Genomic DNA, 19070 nt, shown 5'->3' on the forward strand with positions numbered 1-19070 from the left:
TACCGTTCGTTCCGCTCCCATTGAATCGTGTGAACGCTATGACGTCGACCCGATGTACTTCTGGATTGTTTACATATTTTTGGTTGCCAATACTAGTAAATCGTGTGTTCTGCCACACCTATATATACTCATTGAGTATGATGGCCCGATGGGGAAAATTTTGACACATTTCTAGCCAAACATGTCAAATGGTCCTAAGTGCAAATGACAGTTTCTCTTTGTTTACTTTCTGTTTCGCTAATAACTCGGCAGTTTATACGTTTGTTACTTAACTCTTAGCAGATTAAGCTAGTCGACATAAGAGTTTTTCGATATATCCTGAAACAATATTGAAAAGTTTTAAGATAATCGTAATAATCGAAAGAGAAAGTAAACAAAGAGAGGCTCTCATTTGCACTTAGGACCATTTGACATGTTTGTCGAGATTTGTTATTTGACGTTACACGTCAAATAGTCACCCTGTGTTGTCATTGATTTGAACACGCACACAAACTCACAAACAGTCAAGCCGCAAAGCCAACAGTCATACCGTCGACGGTAGAAAAGTATTGAATGTGTTTGTATTTTGTGAGCATACATCTGGTGATTTTTTCCGGAAACAATCCGGATAAATTGTGAGGACGTGCGCTTGCAAAACCAATCCAGGTGCTTTGGAGCCGTTGCTGTTCACCGTCGCCACGCGAGTGACACATGGAGTTCTATGTGAAGCGTAAATCTAGTAAAATATTGGAGTAATCAGTGGTGTTAACCTAAACCTACTCCCCAATCAAACCTTACCTGCCCGTCACCGTCGATCGTATTTAATTCAGCATTCTTGACGGTGGCTCCTTCTAGTAAACTAGCAGGACTATTTACAGGCTTCGATTCTGGTGAATAGCAGTGTTATAATTCTGCCATTGAAAAGCTAAACAAGTCTAGGATAAAATGACGAAAGCATCAAGTAACACGGACGATAATGGCTATTTAACCAAGCAACATCTTGCCGGATTTGATAGTTATAAGGTAGGTAGGCTTCAAAGCGATAAAATAAGTAATGATTCGATTTAGTGATTGATTTTATAACGAGACAGATATAACTGGCGCATTATTATGTAATATTGATATTATATGGGTGGAATATGCCGGTGCATGTAATGTTTCAGATGGTAGCAGAAATTTGGGCATATGGTAATGTTTGATTTTATGCAGTTGCTGGTTTCGTTTGTACTTTGTAATATGTGACTTACTACTCACTATATCAACGCTTTTTTTTGAAAAGGGCGATACTAGCAGTGACACCATTCACAGAAAATCAACAGTGAATATTTCAAGGCTTGGTTTTATTTCCTATTTAAGAACTATTATGTTTTTTACACCCTAGATTGCATGATTCAGTGATCGAAACCCAAAACTGCATAAAGTATTTGAAATTATTAAATTAAAATTTGTTTTTGCTATTTAAATCGACAAAATGATAGTATCGCCCCTTTGGCGATTGTTTACTTTTTCGGTCCCACCTATCAGCATTGAAGTATCGCCCTTATGTTTTTTTACAATAACTACCGTATTACACCACCGATTTCGTCCGGGTTTTTTCAAGAGCGATCATTGTTACTATTTACAGCTGGTATCAGCTTGATTATCCAAAAAAAATTCGAAAAAACAGTTTCGCCTCTGAACTGCTAGCAAAATAAGTATCGCCCTTCTTGTTTGCATGGAGCGTGGAGGGCGAAACTTTAAATAAACAAACAAAAATACAGTTTCGCCCGATGTATTTTTTGCTGTAGCTTAAGAAAGCAATATCGTAGAATCCCAATTTTTAGGTTAATTTGTTGCGTTTTAAAGCCCTCATTCGCATGTATGAAAAAAGCCTTATGTTTACATTTGTAAGTATCGCCCTTTTCACAAAAAAGCGTTGATATGTGTTACATATAAGTATATTATATATTATGCTGATCGCATGAATATTACTCAGCAGAACTACAGCTTTTAATTACCCAACTTAAACAATTAGGTCGTGGTGATGAGCTGGATTGAAGTAAGGCATCGGAATATTGATTTAGATCATGGCTATCATTATGTGTGTACTTGCTTTTTTGGCAACCAGTTTCTTCGGAGCAAGCAAAATAAAATGCTCCTGTTTACTACTGTTTGCCAATAGAAGAATAAAAAGGAGAAATAGCGAATCAAATCAACAAATATCGATTAAATAATGATACAAAAGTTAGGGTTGACTATGGGTCAAAATCCTAGCAGGAATTTTTTAATGTGATTGATAGCCATAACTGTGTTTTGGTTGGTATTTGCAATTCGAATGCTTCATTGCAATCCAGTAAACCAGTTTTATTTGTTGAGCAGATGAATTTTTATCTCTCAAACTATCATCAAAACTAATAATTATAATTTTAGTTCAAGCGAAGCGTTTAGAGAAAATTTCATTCGCTCCTAATGTAAACTCTAATCAAAACTACTCTTTCTTGTCCTACTATACATTGTACACTAACAGACTTTCGTACAAAATAAAATTACAAATTATTCTAATTTTGCAAGTCGAGGTAATAGATATAGTGTTCGAATTAAATGATATGAAAATATAATGAAATGCTCGAGCGAGAACTTAACAGAGCTATGATGTTTTGGATTTCTTCCACATTACTTCATTTTCTCGAAATTATGTTATATATTTCATTCCATGCTATTCAATGTTTTGTAAATTCACTTATTTAGATAGTTAATGTATTGTGTAAATTTCATTTCAGTACAGCGCTCGAGATACCTCACCTCTCAGTATTTACCTGATGCACCCATTTTGGAACTGGCTTGTGGAGGTGAGTAATTTTTCAGTTAATCCTATTTCGTCGAAACGGTGTTAATTTAACACTAAGAGAAACGAGAGCAACGAAATTAAAAGACGGATAGCTATACTAGAGCGAATCAGTTATAAACATAGAATGGAAAGCTAAGACTAGGCAGGCTCATATATGGACATGATCGAAAAGAAATGTGAAGAATCCCTTGCCATTTGCTGGTAGGAGATAGGCGTTCTACCCATGTCTACCGCATGGTCGTTGGTAGAAAATAACTCATCATCATGTTTAACCGCGGACGCTCCTGGCCTTCGCGATAACACAAACCTGGTCACAAACGCAAACATTCAATTGCAATCATCCACACATCCAGCCCGCGATCTCGCCAACTTGAAAACACCCCGGTAAAGGGAACATTTTAGCAACCATAAATTTACAAAGCGGTCTCAAGCATTAACCCACCGCTCGCACGACCATGAATCAGACGCGTCTTTACTCTCGCATCTAGCACTCATGTCTTTAATTGGACCAATAAAAAATGATTATATTCGCTAGACAACACGCTCCATGGCGACATGATCGACAACTCTAATTATATGATGGAACACTCTTTTAGTATCTAAATCGTACATCGACAATTAATTATCAGATTCACGATCCGATCCGATCAACCAAAAACGTACACGAAAATGCGAAGGGACACGGTCATAAAATCGAATTTATACACGCGAAGTTACATACACGCCAGCACACGCGACATTCAAACGCCTACGCGATCGAACATGTTGACGTACAAACGCTCGAGCCTTTCGCGATGATACACGCAGTCGTGAAATCCCTACGACCGCATATATATTAAATTATTATTATGTGGTCAATATTATATTAGCTCTACAGCTTCAGTAGGATAACTCGAAAAAAAAGACTCATCTTTTGAAAGAAATCGTTGAATAATTAATGCCCCTAAAAGTGACATAGAAAATTTATTTTTCCAAATAATTTAGCTAGATGCTTGCCATTACCAAACTTATCGCAAATACGCTCTACAACAGTAAGGCTTTCCAGTTCTGTAGCGTCATTTGCGATAAATCCCTCAATACCAGTTTTTCTATTATAACTTTTTACGATGTTGTTGTCTTTCTCATATAGAAAGGTTATGGAATCGCTCTGAAACTCGTCAATCTAATTCCGACCCAGAGGGCCGACTGCCAAGTCTCATTCGACTCAGTTCGTCGAGATCGGAAAAAGTCTATATGTGTGTGTATCTGAATGTGCATGTTTTTTATAGTAAGGTTTAAAAAGCTTCAAAAGCCTGGCATGTAGTGTACTGGCAGTGGACTCACGATTCACGTTCGCGCATAACCACTAAAAACAATCCTTACTTTTTACGCCCTTCTTCCCTACGGAACTACGACAAGATATTACTTCGATCGTTGTGCTTTCGTCGCTCCTCTTTCTTCTGCTCTATATCGGAGCCTCACTTGGTTCATGGAGTGACTCGACCTATGAGCTTTAATTTAACTCTCGACTCTTCTCTCGCTTCTTGTCTACATATATTACGTCGCCGTTTTACTCTAGTCCCCGTGAGCCGTTTAGGTGCTGATTTCTTGAGCCATTTAGCTCATGTTTCCATGAGTCATTCAGCTTCCGGCCTTATCACGATCTACTTGGTTAGTCCCCAACGGTGAACTCACCCTACTCCGACCGATAGTTTCCCCCGACACCGATACCCGCTTCCTTAAGCCATTCAGCTCCCGAGATCAACCCGGATATTATCCTACTCCGACTGAGAGCTCCCCGGCAACGGAATTTCTTTCAGTACCGCTGTTTGTATCGTGAGCCAATTAGATCACCTTTTCGTCACGACTCTGTCGGGTAGTTCACGGCGGCGAATCTAGCCAACCGTGAATTAACAGGCAGTAGATTGCTCCCGATACCGATGTACCTTTATGTGAGCCATTTTGCCCCCCGCTCCGCCTACTCGATCTAGTCCCCGGCGGTGGACCTAGCCTGCTCAACGAGCCAGCCAGTATGTGCTGAGGTCTGTCCAGGAATTCCGGGTGGAGCGTAGTTTCCGGTTCACTGGTGCCCCAACGACCCACTGCTAGCTATTCGACACGTCTACTCGGTCTAATCCCCGGCGGTAGATCTAGCGTACTCACGAGCTACCCGGTAAGGTGTCGAGGTCGGTCCGACGATTCCGGTGAAACCTGACGTCCGGTTTACTGGCGCCCCGACGACCCAAGCCCGGTGCTATGTCGCGTACTACTCAACTGGTCCCAGGCGGCGGAATTTCCCCCGAAACCCGATTTGTGGTTTTCCGGCGGTATTCTAGTCAATGGCACTACTTTGTTGGTCCATTTGCCACTTCCTCTGCAGCTCGGTGAGTATGCTCGTAACCACTCTGTTACCAGCGTCCCAGATATGCTCGTCGTGGCACATCTCTTCGACGATATTGTCCACTGTCACACCAAGCATACTCCTACAAACTTCTTCGAGCCTAGGGCATTCAAATACCAGGTGTTCCGGTGTCTCCACACACTCCGGGCAAAGGGATGACGAAGTATTTCCAAACCGATGCAGGTACTTCCGGAAGCATTCGTGCCCGGACAAAAACTGCGTCAAATGGAAGCTCACCTCTCCATGTTTCCTATGTACCCAAGCAGATACATTTGGGGCGAGTCGGTGGGTCCACCTTCCTTTCTCAGCGTTGTCCCACTCTTACTGCTACTTAGCCAACGAGTCTGTTCGAAGCAGTCTCCTTCCATTACGTGCATTTCGTAATTTAACCGATCGTCGACGGACGATTACGTGGATGGATTGTCCCCCGAGGCTGATCTCGACCCGCTGGATTTTTTTATAGTTGCTGACCACCACTACCTCGGTCTTGTGGTGAGCCAGCTGCAATTTGACGTCAGCCATCCAGGTTTCCACGATACCTATTGTCTCTGCCGTCGACATCTCCACCTCCTCAAGGATCTCGCCGGTTATCGTCAGGACAACATCATCTGCAAAGCAAAGATGATCTCAACTCCCCTGGGCAGTTCCAGTTTTAACACTCCGTTGTACATTATATTCCAGAGCGTTGGACCGAATATGGAGCCCTGAGGTACTCCTACCGTGACCCTAATCGACCTCTGTCCCATCTTCGTTTCGTAGACCAGTACTCGGTTCTGCAGCTTTTCAAAACCTAACATAGACAGTCCGGAATCCGTATTCTGTGCAGCGCTACAGCGATAGCCCCCCAGCTTCACGTATATCGTTACCACGGCGCATTAGCGATAACCCCTTCTCTTTCTTCAATGCTTTCTCCGCGCTCGCGATGACTGCGTATGGCGTCCACTGTCAATATCCCTTTCCGTAACCCAAACTGCCTCTGCGATAGTCCGTTCTCACTTTCAGCGTAGGTCTTCAGCCTGTTACTAAGAGTATCCCGCAGATATATAGGCCGATACGATGCTGGATCTCCTGGTGGTTTTCCTGGTTTTGGCAGCAACACCATCTTCCATCCAGCCGAGAAATAGCCATCATCCAGGCATTTCTGTAGGACTAACCTGAACATGTCCGGAAATGCCACGTTGGGGATAACATCAGGTCCGGGAGCTTTCTTCATTTTCAGCCCTTTTGCCACAATAAGGAGCTCGTTGGATACTCGATTGTCACCAGCATTACCACCATTTGCACCAACGTACGGTGTAGGCGGCCTTGCGGTTGGGTCGTGCTTCGGAAAAGACCCTCCACGATAAATTTCAGGTTGTCGGCGCACATCTCGACTGGAGTCATTGGACCCTTGACCCTGGCCATAACGACACGGTAAGCATTGCCCCAGGGGTTGGCGTCTACTTCTCTGCACAGCTCATTGTAGCAGATGGACTTGCTTAGCACTATCTCGCGTTTAAAAGTGGCCCTGGCCGCCCGGAATGTTATCTTACACTCTTCTCTGACTGCCTCAGATCTTGCTCTCTGATGCATCTGCTGGCTTTTAGGCAGGCAGCCCGGATTATGCTGAGCCTATCGTTCCACAAGTACGCCGGTCGTTCCTCGGCTCCATTTGTCTTGGCATTGTTACATCACATGCCCTCGCTACTGTTTCCGACAGCTCATCGGCACTTGGAATTGGGATGACGCTGTCAGCACGAAGCGCTTCTACAAAAAGGCCCTTGTCGAAGTCCTTTATTTTTCACTTTCGCTCGCCAGTCCTCACTCTTGGTGTTTTGCCGACCCATGGTGTAGTGGATCGCTTGGTGGTCACTATGTGTGTACTGCTTATTAACTCGCCAATTCATGTTATCCATCAGCGAAGGGCTGCAAAATGTTTTGTCGATGATGGATTCTCGACCGTCTTTACGGAATGTGGGAGCGGAATATTCGTTGCACAGTCTCACATCCAGGTTCGTCAAGGCTTCCAACAACCAGTAACCTCTTACATTGGTTAGCCTGCTACCCCATAACAACCGGCGTTCGTTCGACTAGCGAGTCGGTTAGTGCGTCCAGCATCCGATTGTACTGCTCTGGTGTCCATCTCTGGGGAGCATAGCAGCTACAAAAAAAATATAGTGTTGGTCATGGCGATAACGAAGCCTCCGTGTGTGTTATCCACCACCTCTTGGACAGGGAAACCGCCCATTATATGTATTGCACCCATCCCTGCGCTATCCATCACCCAGTTACTTGTTGCAACGTCGCACTTCGTTTCTGTTGTAGACTGCCACAACAGTTGCTGTGCAATGTCGCAATGATTAAGATTAAGCTGGGTTGTCTCCATCATCATTGGCCTGCCTTCACCTTTATGTGCGCAGGGCATTTGAAGCCATCCGTCCTCTGGTTTGCAGATCATGAACCTTGGATGCTTCGTGCAGTCTCTAGCAACGTGCCCCTGCTCTCCGCATTTTCTACACAGTGCAGACCTGTCCGGGTCCTTGCAGTTCCTCGCCAAGCGTCCGAGGTCAAAGCATCTGAAGCATCGCTCCATCTGCTTGGAAACTTGCGGAGTGACTCTCAGCGAGCATCTTGACCATCCGACTTTTATCTTATCGGTCTCCGCCAGCTTGTTGGCAGCGGCCACCGGAAGTCGAATCGCTGCCATTTGAGTTCCTTCATAAGATTTACAAATACGGATAGCCACCGGTACATCCAGTTGTTCTTCGTCAAGCCCTTAGACTGCTGTTCCTCCTGTCCCTGCTGCCCCCTCTGTGTGTGTATGTGTATGTATGCATGTACATATGTGTCAAAAATGTCTCTTTTGTCTCAGAGATGGCTGGACCGATTTGCCCAAGCTTAGTCTCAAATGAAAGGCGCGACCTTACCATCGGCTGCTAATGAATTTTGCGTCGATCTGATTTCCGGTTTCGGAGTTACCTGATTAAGAGTGTGGTCACACAGAAATTTCCCATATAAACTGGTACCACTTTGATATCAAAATGATGCAAAACTTTTTAAAATGTGTGCAATGGGATTTGCTAGTCTAGATCACGAATGACAAACCAAAGTCGCTTTAGCGTTGGCCACGACGGTTCCTGAGTTCATAGAAGCAGGAACTGAATAATTTTCAAAGTGAGGGGGGGGGGGGGGGTGTGCGGTAAAGAAAAAATTAAAAATCGAATTTTAATGTTTGGTGCCAAAAGTCTTTAAAATGCATAAACCGTCGAGTTTTGATGTAAACTCGAAAAAAAAAATGACAAGAATTGACTTGGCTTTTGGCATTTTTTTGGCTTCCTCATATAGAAAGATTATGCAATCACTCTGAAATTCGTCAACATAATCCCGGACAATTTTGTTTTGACTGATAAGGTTTCTCGATCATTACCGAGGCGTGGCTAGGAGTGTACGGCGAGGGGTTATCCCTTCTCACAAATCACTCCTCCCCTTCAAACTCCACCTAGATCACCCCTCAGATCACCACTCCATCCATCCCTCATAACCCACCCCCCCCCTCCTCCCCTCACAACCCCATCATCTTTATATCACCACTATATCACAATGCATACTAAATTAAGCTGGAGAGTGATTCGTTCGTGGAGTTTTCACTCTCCTCAGTCCACCCTCGCATGACAAAATTAGTTATCAGGAAGGCAACATTGCACTAATGACTGATTAGGCTAATTCAGTAGGATATTTTTTGTTTCAAGTGCTTCACCGTCGACGCGCCATTGTGCGTAGGTGCAAAGTGTACTATGAATAAAATAGACATTTTCACAATTATATTGAACATAACCAGTCGTAGTGTCATAGTTTTCATAGTTTGGAGAAATAAAATAGGCACAATGGATTAAAACAGTTTATTTTTTAAATTTGCGCGGTCCTTTGTAAAGTTGTTTAGAGCAATACCATACACAAATTGGTAAATACAGTCAGGTTTTTACGCGGGCGATACAGTCTGCGTAAATGCAAACTGAACAGTCTGCGTAAATGCAAACTGAATTAATAAAAATAAATTTAACAAAACCGCGTAAAAAAAAACCGCTTAAATTTAAAAATCCGCGTAAAAAATGGCGAAGAAAAATACGGCGCAAAAAACCGCGTAAAAGAACCTGTAATCCTAGATTTTGCACTAAGAAACGCGCGCAGTTTCCTGCTTTGAAACATTTTGTAACAGAACATTAAGGTGAAGATATGTGGAAGCCACGTTGCTAGGCACCAACTCGCTTGTTTACATTAGGAAAAACTGAAATCTGAAGTGAAAATTCAAATGCACAAATGAGAGTTTCCGAACATTTTCCTTTGGTCATCTGCACATTGGCGGAAAATTTGAAGTTTTGTTAGTAAACGATTGAAGTTTCGCGAGTGTTTTTGCAGTGGTGTGTGAAAAAAGTGCATTTGAAAAAGTGCAATGAAAACGAGAAGAAGAGTGTTTCGAAAAGAAACCCCAAGTGAAGAGGGGTGATATTTTCGCACAAAATAGGAGCTACAGATGGCATTCCGTCAAAAACTCGGATTGATTGTATAGGAAAATATTCTAGCTTCCTTAAGTAGCAGTTTCGTGGCACACCAGCAAGGTTAGTGTGTTGAAAAACGTATTTTTATGTTTGCTCATGTCAGATATATGGTTAGGCAGGGGAGAGGGGTGTGTAGCGTAGGAGCTATGTTGTGGCTCGCATGTATAATGTCCTTAAATGAGACGTAACACCTTCGATGCGAACGGTCAATTGTAATCACTGTGTTCTAAATTTCATTTTTTCCCCTATTTCTTCCTAGTACTTTCCAAAATGGGTCGCACCAAATTTGATGACATTCGCTGGATTTCTCTTCACAGTGGTAAATTTTGTGATGCTCTCGTGGTACGATTGGGGTTTCTGGGCTAGCACAGAATTGCCTGGAACCAAACCGATACCCAATTGGTTCTGGGTAGTAGCAGCCATCAATATCTTTCTCGCGTACACGCTGGATGGAATCGACGGTAAACAGGCCCGTCGGATAGGTTTGTCTGGTCCGCTGGGAGAGCTGTTCGATCATGGGCTGGATTCGTATTCGGCGTTTTTCATCCCAGGCTGCTTGTACAGCATTTTTGGTCGAGGAGAATTATCGGTACCCCCGATTCGGATGTACTACATTATGTGGACGATCTTCTTCAATTTTTATCTTTCACACTGGGAAAAGTACAACACGGGAGTTTTGTATCTACCGTGGGGGTACGATTTAGGAATGTGGGTAAGTGAATTTTAATAAATAATAAATCCAACATTCACGAATTGTACTTATTTTAATATCGCCTATTGAAGGGTTCCGTGCTGATGTATCTAGCGACGTGGATGTACGGGTTTCAAATGTGGAAGACGGAATTGCCTGGAGGTGTTTCAGCTGGTCAAATGATGGAACTCTGCTTACACGTCAGCGCAATGTCAAATCTGCCTATGGTTGTGTACAATATGTACCACTCTTACAAGGATCGTACCGGTAAAATGCGTTCTCTTAAAGAAGCCCTGCGGCCACTGTTTACGTACGGCACGTTCATGTTTGTGTCCCTGCTGTGGGTGTTCATATCTCCGAATGATATTATGAACAAGGACCCTCGAGCGGTTTACATTCTAAGTGGAACCATCTTCAGTAATATAAGCGTATGTCTTTGTTTGATGTTTTGCAGCATATACTCATAGCACTATTTTTTCTCCAGTGTCGACTGATTGTCTCTCAGATGTCCAACACGATTAGTGAAACTTTTAATTGGATGACCGGTGTGCTGTGCGTTTCGCTTCTGATGAGCATTGTGATGCCTGCTATTGAACGTCCGCTTCTCTATATCCTTGTCGTCGGTTCTTCTCTTGCACACTGGCATTACGGAACGGTTGTGGTAAGAAATGGGGTTAACAAGCTCTTTGGTTCTTTGTTAGGTGTCTAACCTTTTTTTCTTCTCTTCCATCCAAAGGTTCAGCAAATGTGTGAACATTTCAATAGGACATGCTTCAAAGTAACCAAAGCGAAAGAAATTGAACAGTAGAGTCTAAACCGATAAACAAGGAGTTGCATCCCATGGTATACGACTCGTATTAAAGTGCATTGGTAGAATCAGCTTAGACATCACAATTGTATAAAGAAAAAAGTATTTGTTTTAGATAGGACGCATATACAAAGAGACCACCCTTATATTGCCGTAATAATTTATTTTAGCCGATTAGTTATCTCACGTTTCAGAATAAACTCAGTATCCTCCTTTCTGAAACCAGCTATTCCGTTTTAATCCTCACAACTCTCGAATGATTTTAGTGCCAGTTGACTCTTATCGGAGATTATAAGATTTTCATATAAATATAATATTCGGTTGTCCAAACGTAAGACAAATGCTCCAAAGAATAACAAATAAGACGAACAGCATAAATAAGTACAGCAGCAACGAACAAGAAACATTTCTAGCAGAACAGCATTAAATAGGAACACTTGTTAACTTGAATTGTCGATATTTAACATCATGGCAATAAAGTACACGTGTAGAATAGCGATATCATTGTGAGTATTTTGCAAATTGGATTGCTATTCAAGAAGTCTGCCGTAGTTTGAAGCATATAATTCATTTTATTTCTTTGTGCCATTCTAGTATTCTTTATTTCATCTATTATTACACTAGTCCTATGTCCAGTTATTCAAGCTATATATATATATATATATATATATATATATATCACGAAGAAAGCAAACTAACGTGACGATAGCGAGAGGCTAACAACTGTGATGCAAAAGAAGCAGCTTAGGAACAAAATCTTTTTCGTGTGTTTGAATAACTTTAACTGAACTATACAATGTATATAAGCATGTTACCGTCTAAAAAATAATACAAATGATAAATAATACTTCCGTAAATAAGATATTCTAACAGTTAATGCAGGGATTGACATACAGTGCTGTTCTACGGATAATTGGCCCATGTATATCGGAATTTGTATAGAACATGGTACAAATATGCGTATAATGGCATACAGTTGCGTAAGTATGCCTCAAGTTAGTTATTGTTTAAAGTAGTGAACTTTTGACATAGGCATTACAGCACTGAAACATGTTTATGTTGCCATATATGTCGATATCTGGTCTCTTGTGAAATTTCATTCTAGCTTATAATACCTACTGATATACGTGTAGCACCAACGCCCGTGTACTCATGCGTTTCTATCCCTCTACTCTATTTGATCGCGCACGAATGGATGAAAATGACCCACAACTAGTATTTTGTAGGTACGTTATCCTTTTAGTTGTGAATTAAGTCGTTTAATTATGTTGTGCTGTAAGAGGCAATTTTTGTATATTATCAAGTGAACAATTGAAAGAACGATATCAAACGATTTATCTATTTGATGTATGTAGAGTTTGGAAGAAAGCCTTTTGATTGGTCTAAAATGAGGGTGTAATTTCGCGATAGTAATTGTGAGTTCTATTACGAACAAAATTTCGTTTAGTAAGTATTTTTGTCTTCTCCCAGACAGGAGACCAAATCTACGTTTTGGCATTGCTTTAAAGTGATTTTTTTGAGATGTGTAGTTGGTAGTGTTGGCTGATGAACCGCATTCGATTTAGGCGAGGAACGTCACCAGTTCGATTTAGGCGAGGAACGTCACCTAGTGTCATATCAACACCATTGCACACAACTATTACGGGGCGCCCGGACAGCTGGAGATCGTTCGTGTACATTGACAAACAGTGGAACTTTATCCATTTGCAAGTGCGGTAAGATGGACGGCATTATTATTAGGGAGGGGGGCGCTGAGATCTTGATCAGCGTTATATAATAAATCCGGATAGGAGTGCTGTCTCCAGGCAGGAATTGTGGTCATGAGCAGTCAATGAGGCAACCTTTTCAAGCTGTAGCAAAAAATGTGGAGTAGGTTAAATAAATTATCATCGAGAAAACATGTCGTACCGTGAGAATTGAAGTCTCCTCAATATCAGGAAGAGTTCCACAATATCACAAAGCTACCGCTGCGCAAACTTTTTTCAATCAGTCCTGCGCCAGGGTAAAACACTGGTTGAAATATCACATGAGTGTTTTGGTGTTCCTTGATGCGCTGCAAACTCCTTGTTTGATTTCAAATTTCTAAGACCAGGTTGCTTAGCTGTTTGCTTCGGCTTCCTCAAGAGAAAAATTTAACCCTATACAAGGAATCCCGCCAAAGTCACACTATTTCTGAGCCAAGAATGTATAATGATTTTTTCGGGGTGAAAGGCGATCAGGCAGACGATCTTTATTGAAGAAGACGTAATTAAACGCAACACAATTCAGATGAAAGTCTTCCGATACAACATTTGTCCCGTCCACCATTTGTTTGTGAAGGGACACACCATTTTCTCCCGTCCAGTGCTTCAGTAGACCCACACCCGACAAACTCAAATCGGTGACTACACCGTCGAATACCACAAAAACAAAGAGCTGGTAAGTTAAACTCACACATATTTTAAATTGCCTGCGAGTAAGCCTAAATCTCTTTACCACATTGGATAAGAAACTTTCGTATAACTCTGAGTTTCAGTCGTCCAAACATGGTGTCGTCTATGTAAGGACGTCCGAAAACTCGAAATCGCGTTTGCACTATTGCTGGGCAATTGCATATCTAATGATATGAGTTTCCTATAGTTGGATTCACAAAGATCACATGAAAATGACTCAGCATGCTGAAAAATTGCCATGTGATAATTGAGTTTGCAGTGGCTGGTTAAAGCCCTAATCAGAATGTCGCAGTGAAGTTTCGAAAAATGTAGGAGATTTTTCGAAATCACTGGGCATAGTTGTTCTAGAAACGCTTTTGTTTGGTGACACGTTTGTAGATTTCTCCATCTATTGTGGTGCTCGGACGAAGTTCAGGTGCGTATTTTTTTCTCTTACCCAACTTGCCGAAATTGGTAGGGCGGACTCAGGACCAACAAAGTCAGTCGTTGCACCTGCCCTGGCCAATTAGTTAGCCCATTCATTTTCAGTAATACCGGAATGTCCCGGCACCCAGACAATGTTAACAAGATAGTGTTGACAGTACTTAGTTCATCGATTTGGGTTCGGCACGCGATCACTAGTTTGGACCGTGATTTGTCTGAGATAAAAGCCTTGACTGCAGCCTGTCTATCGGAGCAATAGTTTGTAACCTTGCCAGACAAGCTATGTTGAAGGGCCGATTGTACCCCGCACATAATCGCGAAGATTTCTTCTTGGAATACAATACAGCAGTGATTCTCAACCTGGGGTCCGCGGACCCCTAGGGGCCGCGAAGTCGTTGCTGGGGGTCCGTGAAGAAAAATATATTATCTGAGTGCAGATTGAAATTTGAAGTCTTGTTTCCTAACACACTGAAAATAACATATTGATTGCATACAAAATCGATGTTTATTCGTTGGGGTCCGCAGCAACCCAGAGCGATTTCTAAGGGGTCCGTGGTACGAAAAAGGTTGAGAACCGCTTCAGTACAGTATTACATGTGAGTGTAATATCGCTTGAGCAAGAATATCTTTACCCCATGTATGACTGGTAGCAAGATCAACATGGTTACTTTTCTAAAGCCCAGTAACCTGCAGTCTGTATGCACATGATAGTGATTCTTGTTTAAGGTGTATGTACCAGCTCCGCCTTGATGTAATGTTTGTATCAAATGGATTATAGCATTACAATAAGACTTTCGATTGCTTACATGATGTAAGAAATCGACACGTATTTAGTGTATTTAATTGAATATAATTGATATATAAATTAGAATACGTTCATAGAAAAATATACCAGTTTTTCTATGTTACCAAAAATACACAGAGAACTACATCTAGTCTTCGGCAGCATAACCCTCAATTCACCCCTCGTCTGCCGCGCTGCAAACTGCACACATTGGACATACTTGGTCCATATTCTCGCCGAATATTCACCAGAAGTACACTCCCGAGCAAGGATGCAAAATGCCTACCTTTCTGCTGCTGTCATTCGCTACTGCAGGACGCCCAGCGCGGTACGGCTGCCTGTGTGCAAAGCAGTAACATGACAAAAAACTACTGTCCCCAGTACAGCCACCAGACGCGAGCGGTACAGCTTCTCTTTCGTATTTTACATTTTTTAATATTTTCAATCTTTTTAATATTTTTATTCAAAAATGACAACAATGAATGCGGCTCATTTACGCCACGGCCGGCATCAACGCTTTCGTGTGCGGGCCGCTCCCTTTGACTATGCAGAGAAAAATGTACAAAGCGAGAGAATAAACTTTACTACGCCACACTTTCACCGTGCAGTCGGAGTACAGCAACAAAACAAAAATGTATTCTGCTGCTGTACGGGAAAATGTACTCGGTTTGGTTACCGTTCTGGCCAGAGCTGTAGTGATACGTCGCTGTAGCGGGCTGTACGGCTTGTGCAAATGTAAATATACCGAAAAAAATGTAGTTTATCGGTACCGTTGGCATCCCTGCTCCCGAGAATGGACCAAAATCATAGCAGAATAAAAGAGACGGAAATAGAAAACATGCAAACTCTGCATATTACTGTTTCTCATTGTGCACCGAGAAACAAAAACATACAGAGTCCGCTCATCACTCACTCCCGTCGTTCATACTCCGCCACGATTCCCACGCACACCCAAGAATACACCCCCAGCAAGTACTCAACGAGTGAACAGACCGAAAACAAGGGTAGGCTGTGGTTGTCAAATCACATATATTTTGCGCGTACCCAACATCTCGCCTCGATCCAGAACTTTCGACCCCGTTTTTTGGTTACTTCACTCCAAAAAGAGAATATTGGGTAAGCGGTTTCGCATGTCTCGTGTACTAGTCGTTGACATATTTGTAAAAAGTATTATTTATTGCTGTTTAACCGTGATAATCAGGTCCGTTCCAGCTGATGTTGGGTACGAAATACTTGCTAGACAGCGCCCCCGTGACCGAAAACGTCCACCGCACAAATTCCATAGCAGAAAAAAAAACGAGAGACAGGCAGAGAAAGCATGCCGTCGATGAAGCTCTCCGTGTAGTGTGCATACGCACTTTTGAGTGGGTTTAAGGAGATTATACATGCGAGCCACAACATAGCTGCTACGCCGCACACACCTCTCTCCCCTGTCTAACCATGTATTTGATATGAGCAAATATAAAAATACGTTTTTCAACACACTAACCTTGCCGGTGTGCCACGAAACTACTACTTAAGGAAGCTAGAACATTTTCCTATACAATCAATCCGAGTTTTTGACGGAATGCCATCTGTAGCTATTTTGTGCGAAAATATCACCCCTCTTCGCTTGGGGTTTCTTTTCGAAACACTCTTATTTTTCTTCTTGTTTTCATTGCACTTTTTCAAATGCACTTCATTCACACACCACTGCAAAAACACTCGCAAAACTTTAATCGTTTACTAACAAAACTTCAAATTTTCTGCCAATGTGCAGATGACCAAAGGAAAATGTTCGGAAACTCTCATTTGTGCGTCTGAATTTTCACTTCAGATTTCAGTTGTTCTCAATGTAAACAAGCGAGTCGGTGCCTAGCAACGTGGCTTCCACACCTTAAAGGGCGAACACGAAATTATTGCGACACCGAAAATCAAACCAAAATTTTAGGATAGTTTTATACATATATTTACTTCAAACATCAAAAGAAAAGTTAATCGATGGAGCCTTGAGTGTAAAATTGAACGCATTTTCGCTTGATGCCCTCCATCAAAGTCTACAGTGTCATCCGGTACCAGTTTCTCAGTTTTTTTCCATTTTCTTAACATTTCTCTTCTCGTCTTTGACTGTCTTCTTGCTCTTCCGAAGTTCCCGCTTCATCATTGCCCAGTACTGCTCCACCGGGTGCAGCTCCGGACAGTTTGGCGGATTCATGTCCTTTGGAACAAAATGGACAGAATTGGCCTCATACCACTCCAGGACACTTTAAGATTAGTGGCATGATGCCAAATCTGGCCAAAATAGCGGAGCTTCGTCGTGCTGCTGCAAGAACGGCAAAAGGCGCTTCTCGAGGCACTCAGATTTGTAGATCTCGCCATTTACTGTGCCCTTTGCCACAAAAGACTCACTCCTCAGTCAAGAGCAGATGGCCTGCCAAATGAGATATTTGGAGGCGAACTTCGACATTTTCTTCTTCTTAAATTTGTCGTCCACATAGCACTTGCTCTTGCCGGTGAAAAACTCCAACCCCGGAATTTGCTTAAAATCGGCTGTTATATACGTTTAGTCATCCATCACACAGCAGCCATATTTTGTCAGCATCTTCTCGTAGAGCTTCCGTGCCCGAGTTTTAGCCGTCGATTGTTGCCGCTCATCGCGGTTTGGGAAGTTCTGTACCTTGTATGTATGTATTCCAGCTCTCTTCTTTGCATTCTGGGCGTAGCTCTGCGACATGCCGATCTTTTTAGCCAAATCACGGCTTAAGACGTTGGGATTTGCTTTAATCATCCGCTTCACCTTTCCCTCCGTCTTTTTGTTCTCCGGTTCCGGTTTTCTTCCAGCTCCTTTGCCGTGGTCCAACGTCAACTCGCGTTGGTTCACCTCCATTTTCGTTGAATCGAAAAACACGACTTCGAGTTTGACAGCATGTAAACAATACACATCAATGAGAAAGTGTACAAAATTTGGTTGATTTTTACCCAATGGTAAAAAAGTTATGCCCTGTTGAATGTGTCGCAATAATTTCGTGTTCGCCCTTTATCCGTCTCACTTTCATAATAGATTGGTTCTTCTCACACTCTCGTTCGCAGTAACATCATTCGTCGGGCGCGGAGGTGTATTCGTTCCCCCGGCTTGTTTTCGCTCCTGGCGATGTTTTTGCGCCCTGCGAATAAACGCCCAAAACACGTCCCGAAATGACAGCAATTTGGAGATTTCACTTCACACACGACCAACCGACTCACTTGATCAGACAGAACTCGCCGATCCAAGAAAAATTAATGCACCCGAAAATGGATTGAAGTGAACCAAAGGTAATTTTATTGAAAAAAGGGAAAACCCTTTCTTTGTTATATAAACTATTTTAAAATCACTAAAATTAATATGAAATTGCCCTCCATTTTTTATTGATGCGAGATATAAATTACAAAATTTGAATTTTGCACGGAGTTTATCATTCCTTACCAGGGGGTTGGTATCTGGAGCTTCCATTTCCCGGGTGTTTTACGCATCACGGTATTCTGGAAATAAAAAAACAAATTCCCTGAAAATCCTGGAAATACAGAATAAATAATGGAAAATGAATAACTTTCATTAAAAAGAAATTCTTCGTGTCCTGTTCGTCTGCACTGGCCGAAGGCCATATACGTTTTCTTGACTCTGAACTCAATGTGAGCAGACCAGTTCAGTTTGGAATCCAATTAAACTCCAACATATTTGACTTGATCTGCACACAGTAGCTCAGAATCATAGAACTGCAAGAGAGGAATCCCGGTTCTTATTCGTTTTTTCGTGAAAGAACCATTGAAGGTTTGTTTGGGTTAATTGATAATTTAACTTGTCGACACCACTGTTCGACAGCTCTTAATGCTTGTTGCATTAAGCCAAAGATTGTCCCCATGCGAAGTCCAGTAATTAGTATTTGGTAATCGCCAGCAAACTCGTAGGTTGGTAATCAGGTAGCATAACTAAGGTTGTAGAACGCCACCCTGAGGACAACCGCAAATACTCAACTTCGCGTATCTCTGTCTGTCTTAGTGACGAGTAAAGAATGCGGTTACTAAGCATTGCGTTTATCCAACCCGAGATACATGGGCCTAGATCGCGCGTCGCATCCAGAATAAAGGATTTCCCTCGGTATTTCCCACACTTGATATGCTTGTTGCATTTTGTGCAGTGGATATTCAACTAAACTAACGCTTCTGATACGATGATCGATTATCAGTTCCAATTT

General features: G+C 42.2%; 1 protein-coding gene across 2 annotated transcripts; it reads left to right on the forward strand.

Moving 5' to 3' along the window:
* The first annotated feature begins 498 nt into the window (after positions 1–498).
* On the forward strand, positions 499–12545 carry LOC131682186 (ethanolaminephosphotransferase 1). 2 transcript variants are annotated; one of them, XM_058963482.1, is made up of 6 exons: positions 499–1002; positions 2739–2807; positions 9981–10433; positions 10505–10840; positions 10897–11073; positions 11149–12545. In XM_058963482.1, exons 1-6 carry the CDS (start codon positions 925–927, stop codon positions 11218–11220), a joined length of 1185 nt encoding a protein of 394 aa, XP_058819465.1. In that variant the 5' UTR covers positions 499–924; the 3' UTR covers positions 11221–12545. The 2 variants fall into 2 exon arrangements, with proteins under 2 accessions (XP_058819465.1, XP_058819466.1); XM_058963483.1 differs by having other exon boundaries at positions 965–1002; positions 10039–10433.
* The last annotated feature ends 6525 nt before the right edge of the window (positions 12546–19070 follow it).

Source organism: Topomyia yanbarensis, chromosome 2 (assembly GCF_030247195.1).
Source record: "Topomyia yanbarensis strain Yona2022 chromosome 2, ASM3024719v1, whole genome shotgun sequence".
NCBI classification, from domain to species: domain Eukaryota; kingdom Metazoa; phylum Arthropoda; class Insecta; order Diptera; family Culicidae; genus Topomyia; species Topomyia yanbarensis.

Coding starts and splice junctions, on each gene's coding strand:
- LOC131682186 (XM_058963482.1), top strand. CDS start 925: ATGACGAAAGCATCAAGTAACACGGACGATAATGGCTATTTAACCAAG. Junction 2,808..9,980: donor TTTGGAACTGGCTTGTGGAG/GTGAGTAATTTT, acceptor ATTTCTTCCTAG/TACTTTCCAAAATGGGTCGC. Junction 10,841..10,896: donor CCATCTTCAGTAATATAAGC/GTATGTCTTTGT, acceptor TTTTTTCTCCAG/TGTCGACTGATTGTCTCTCA.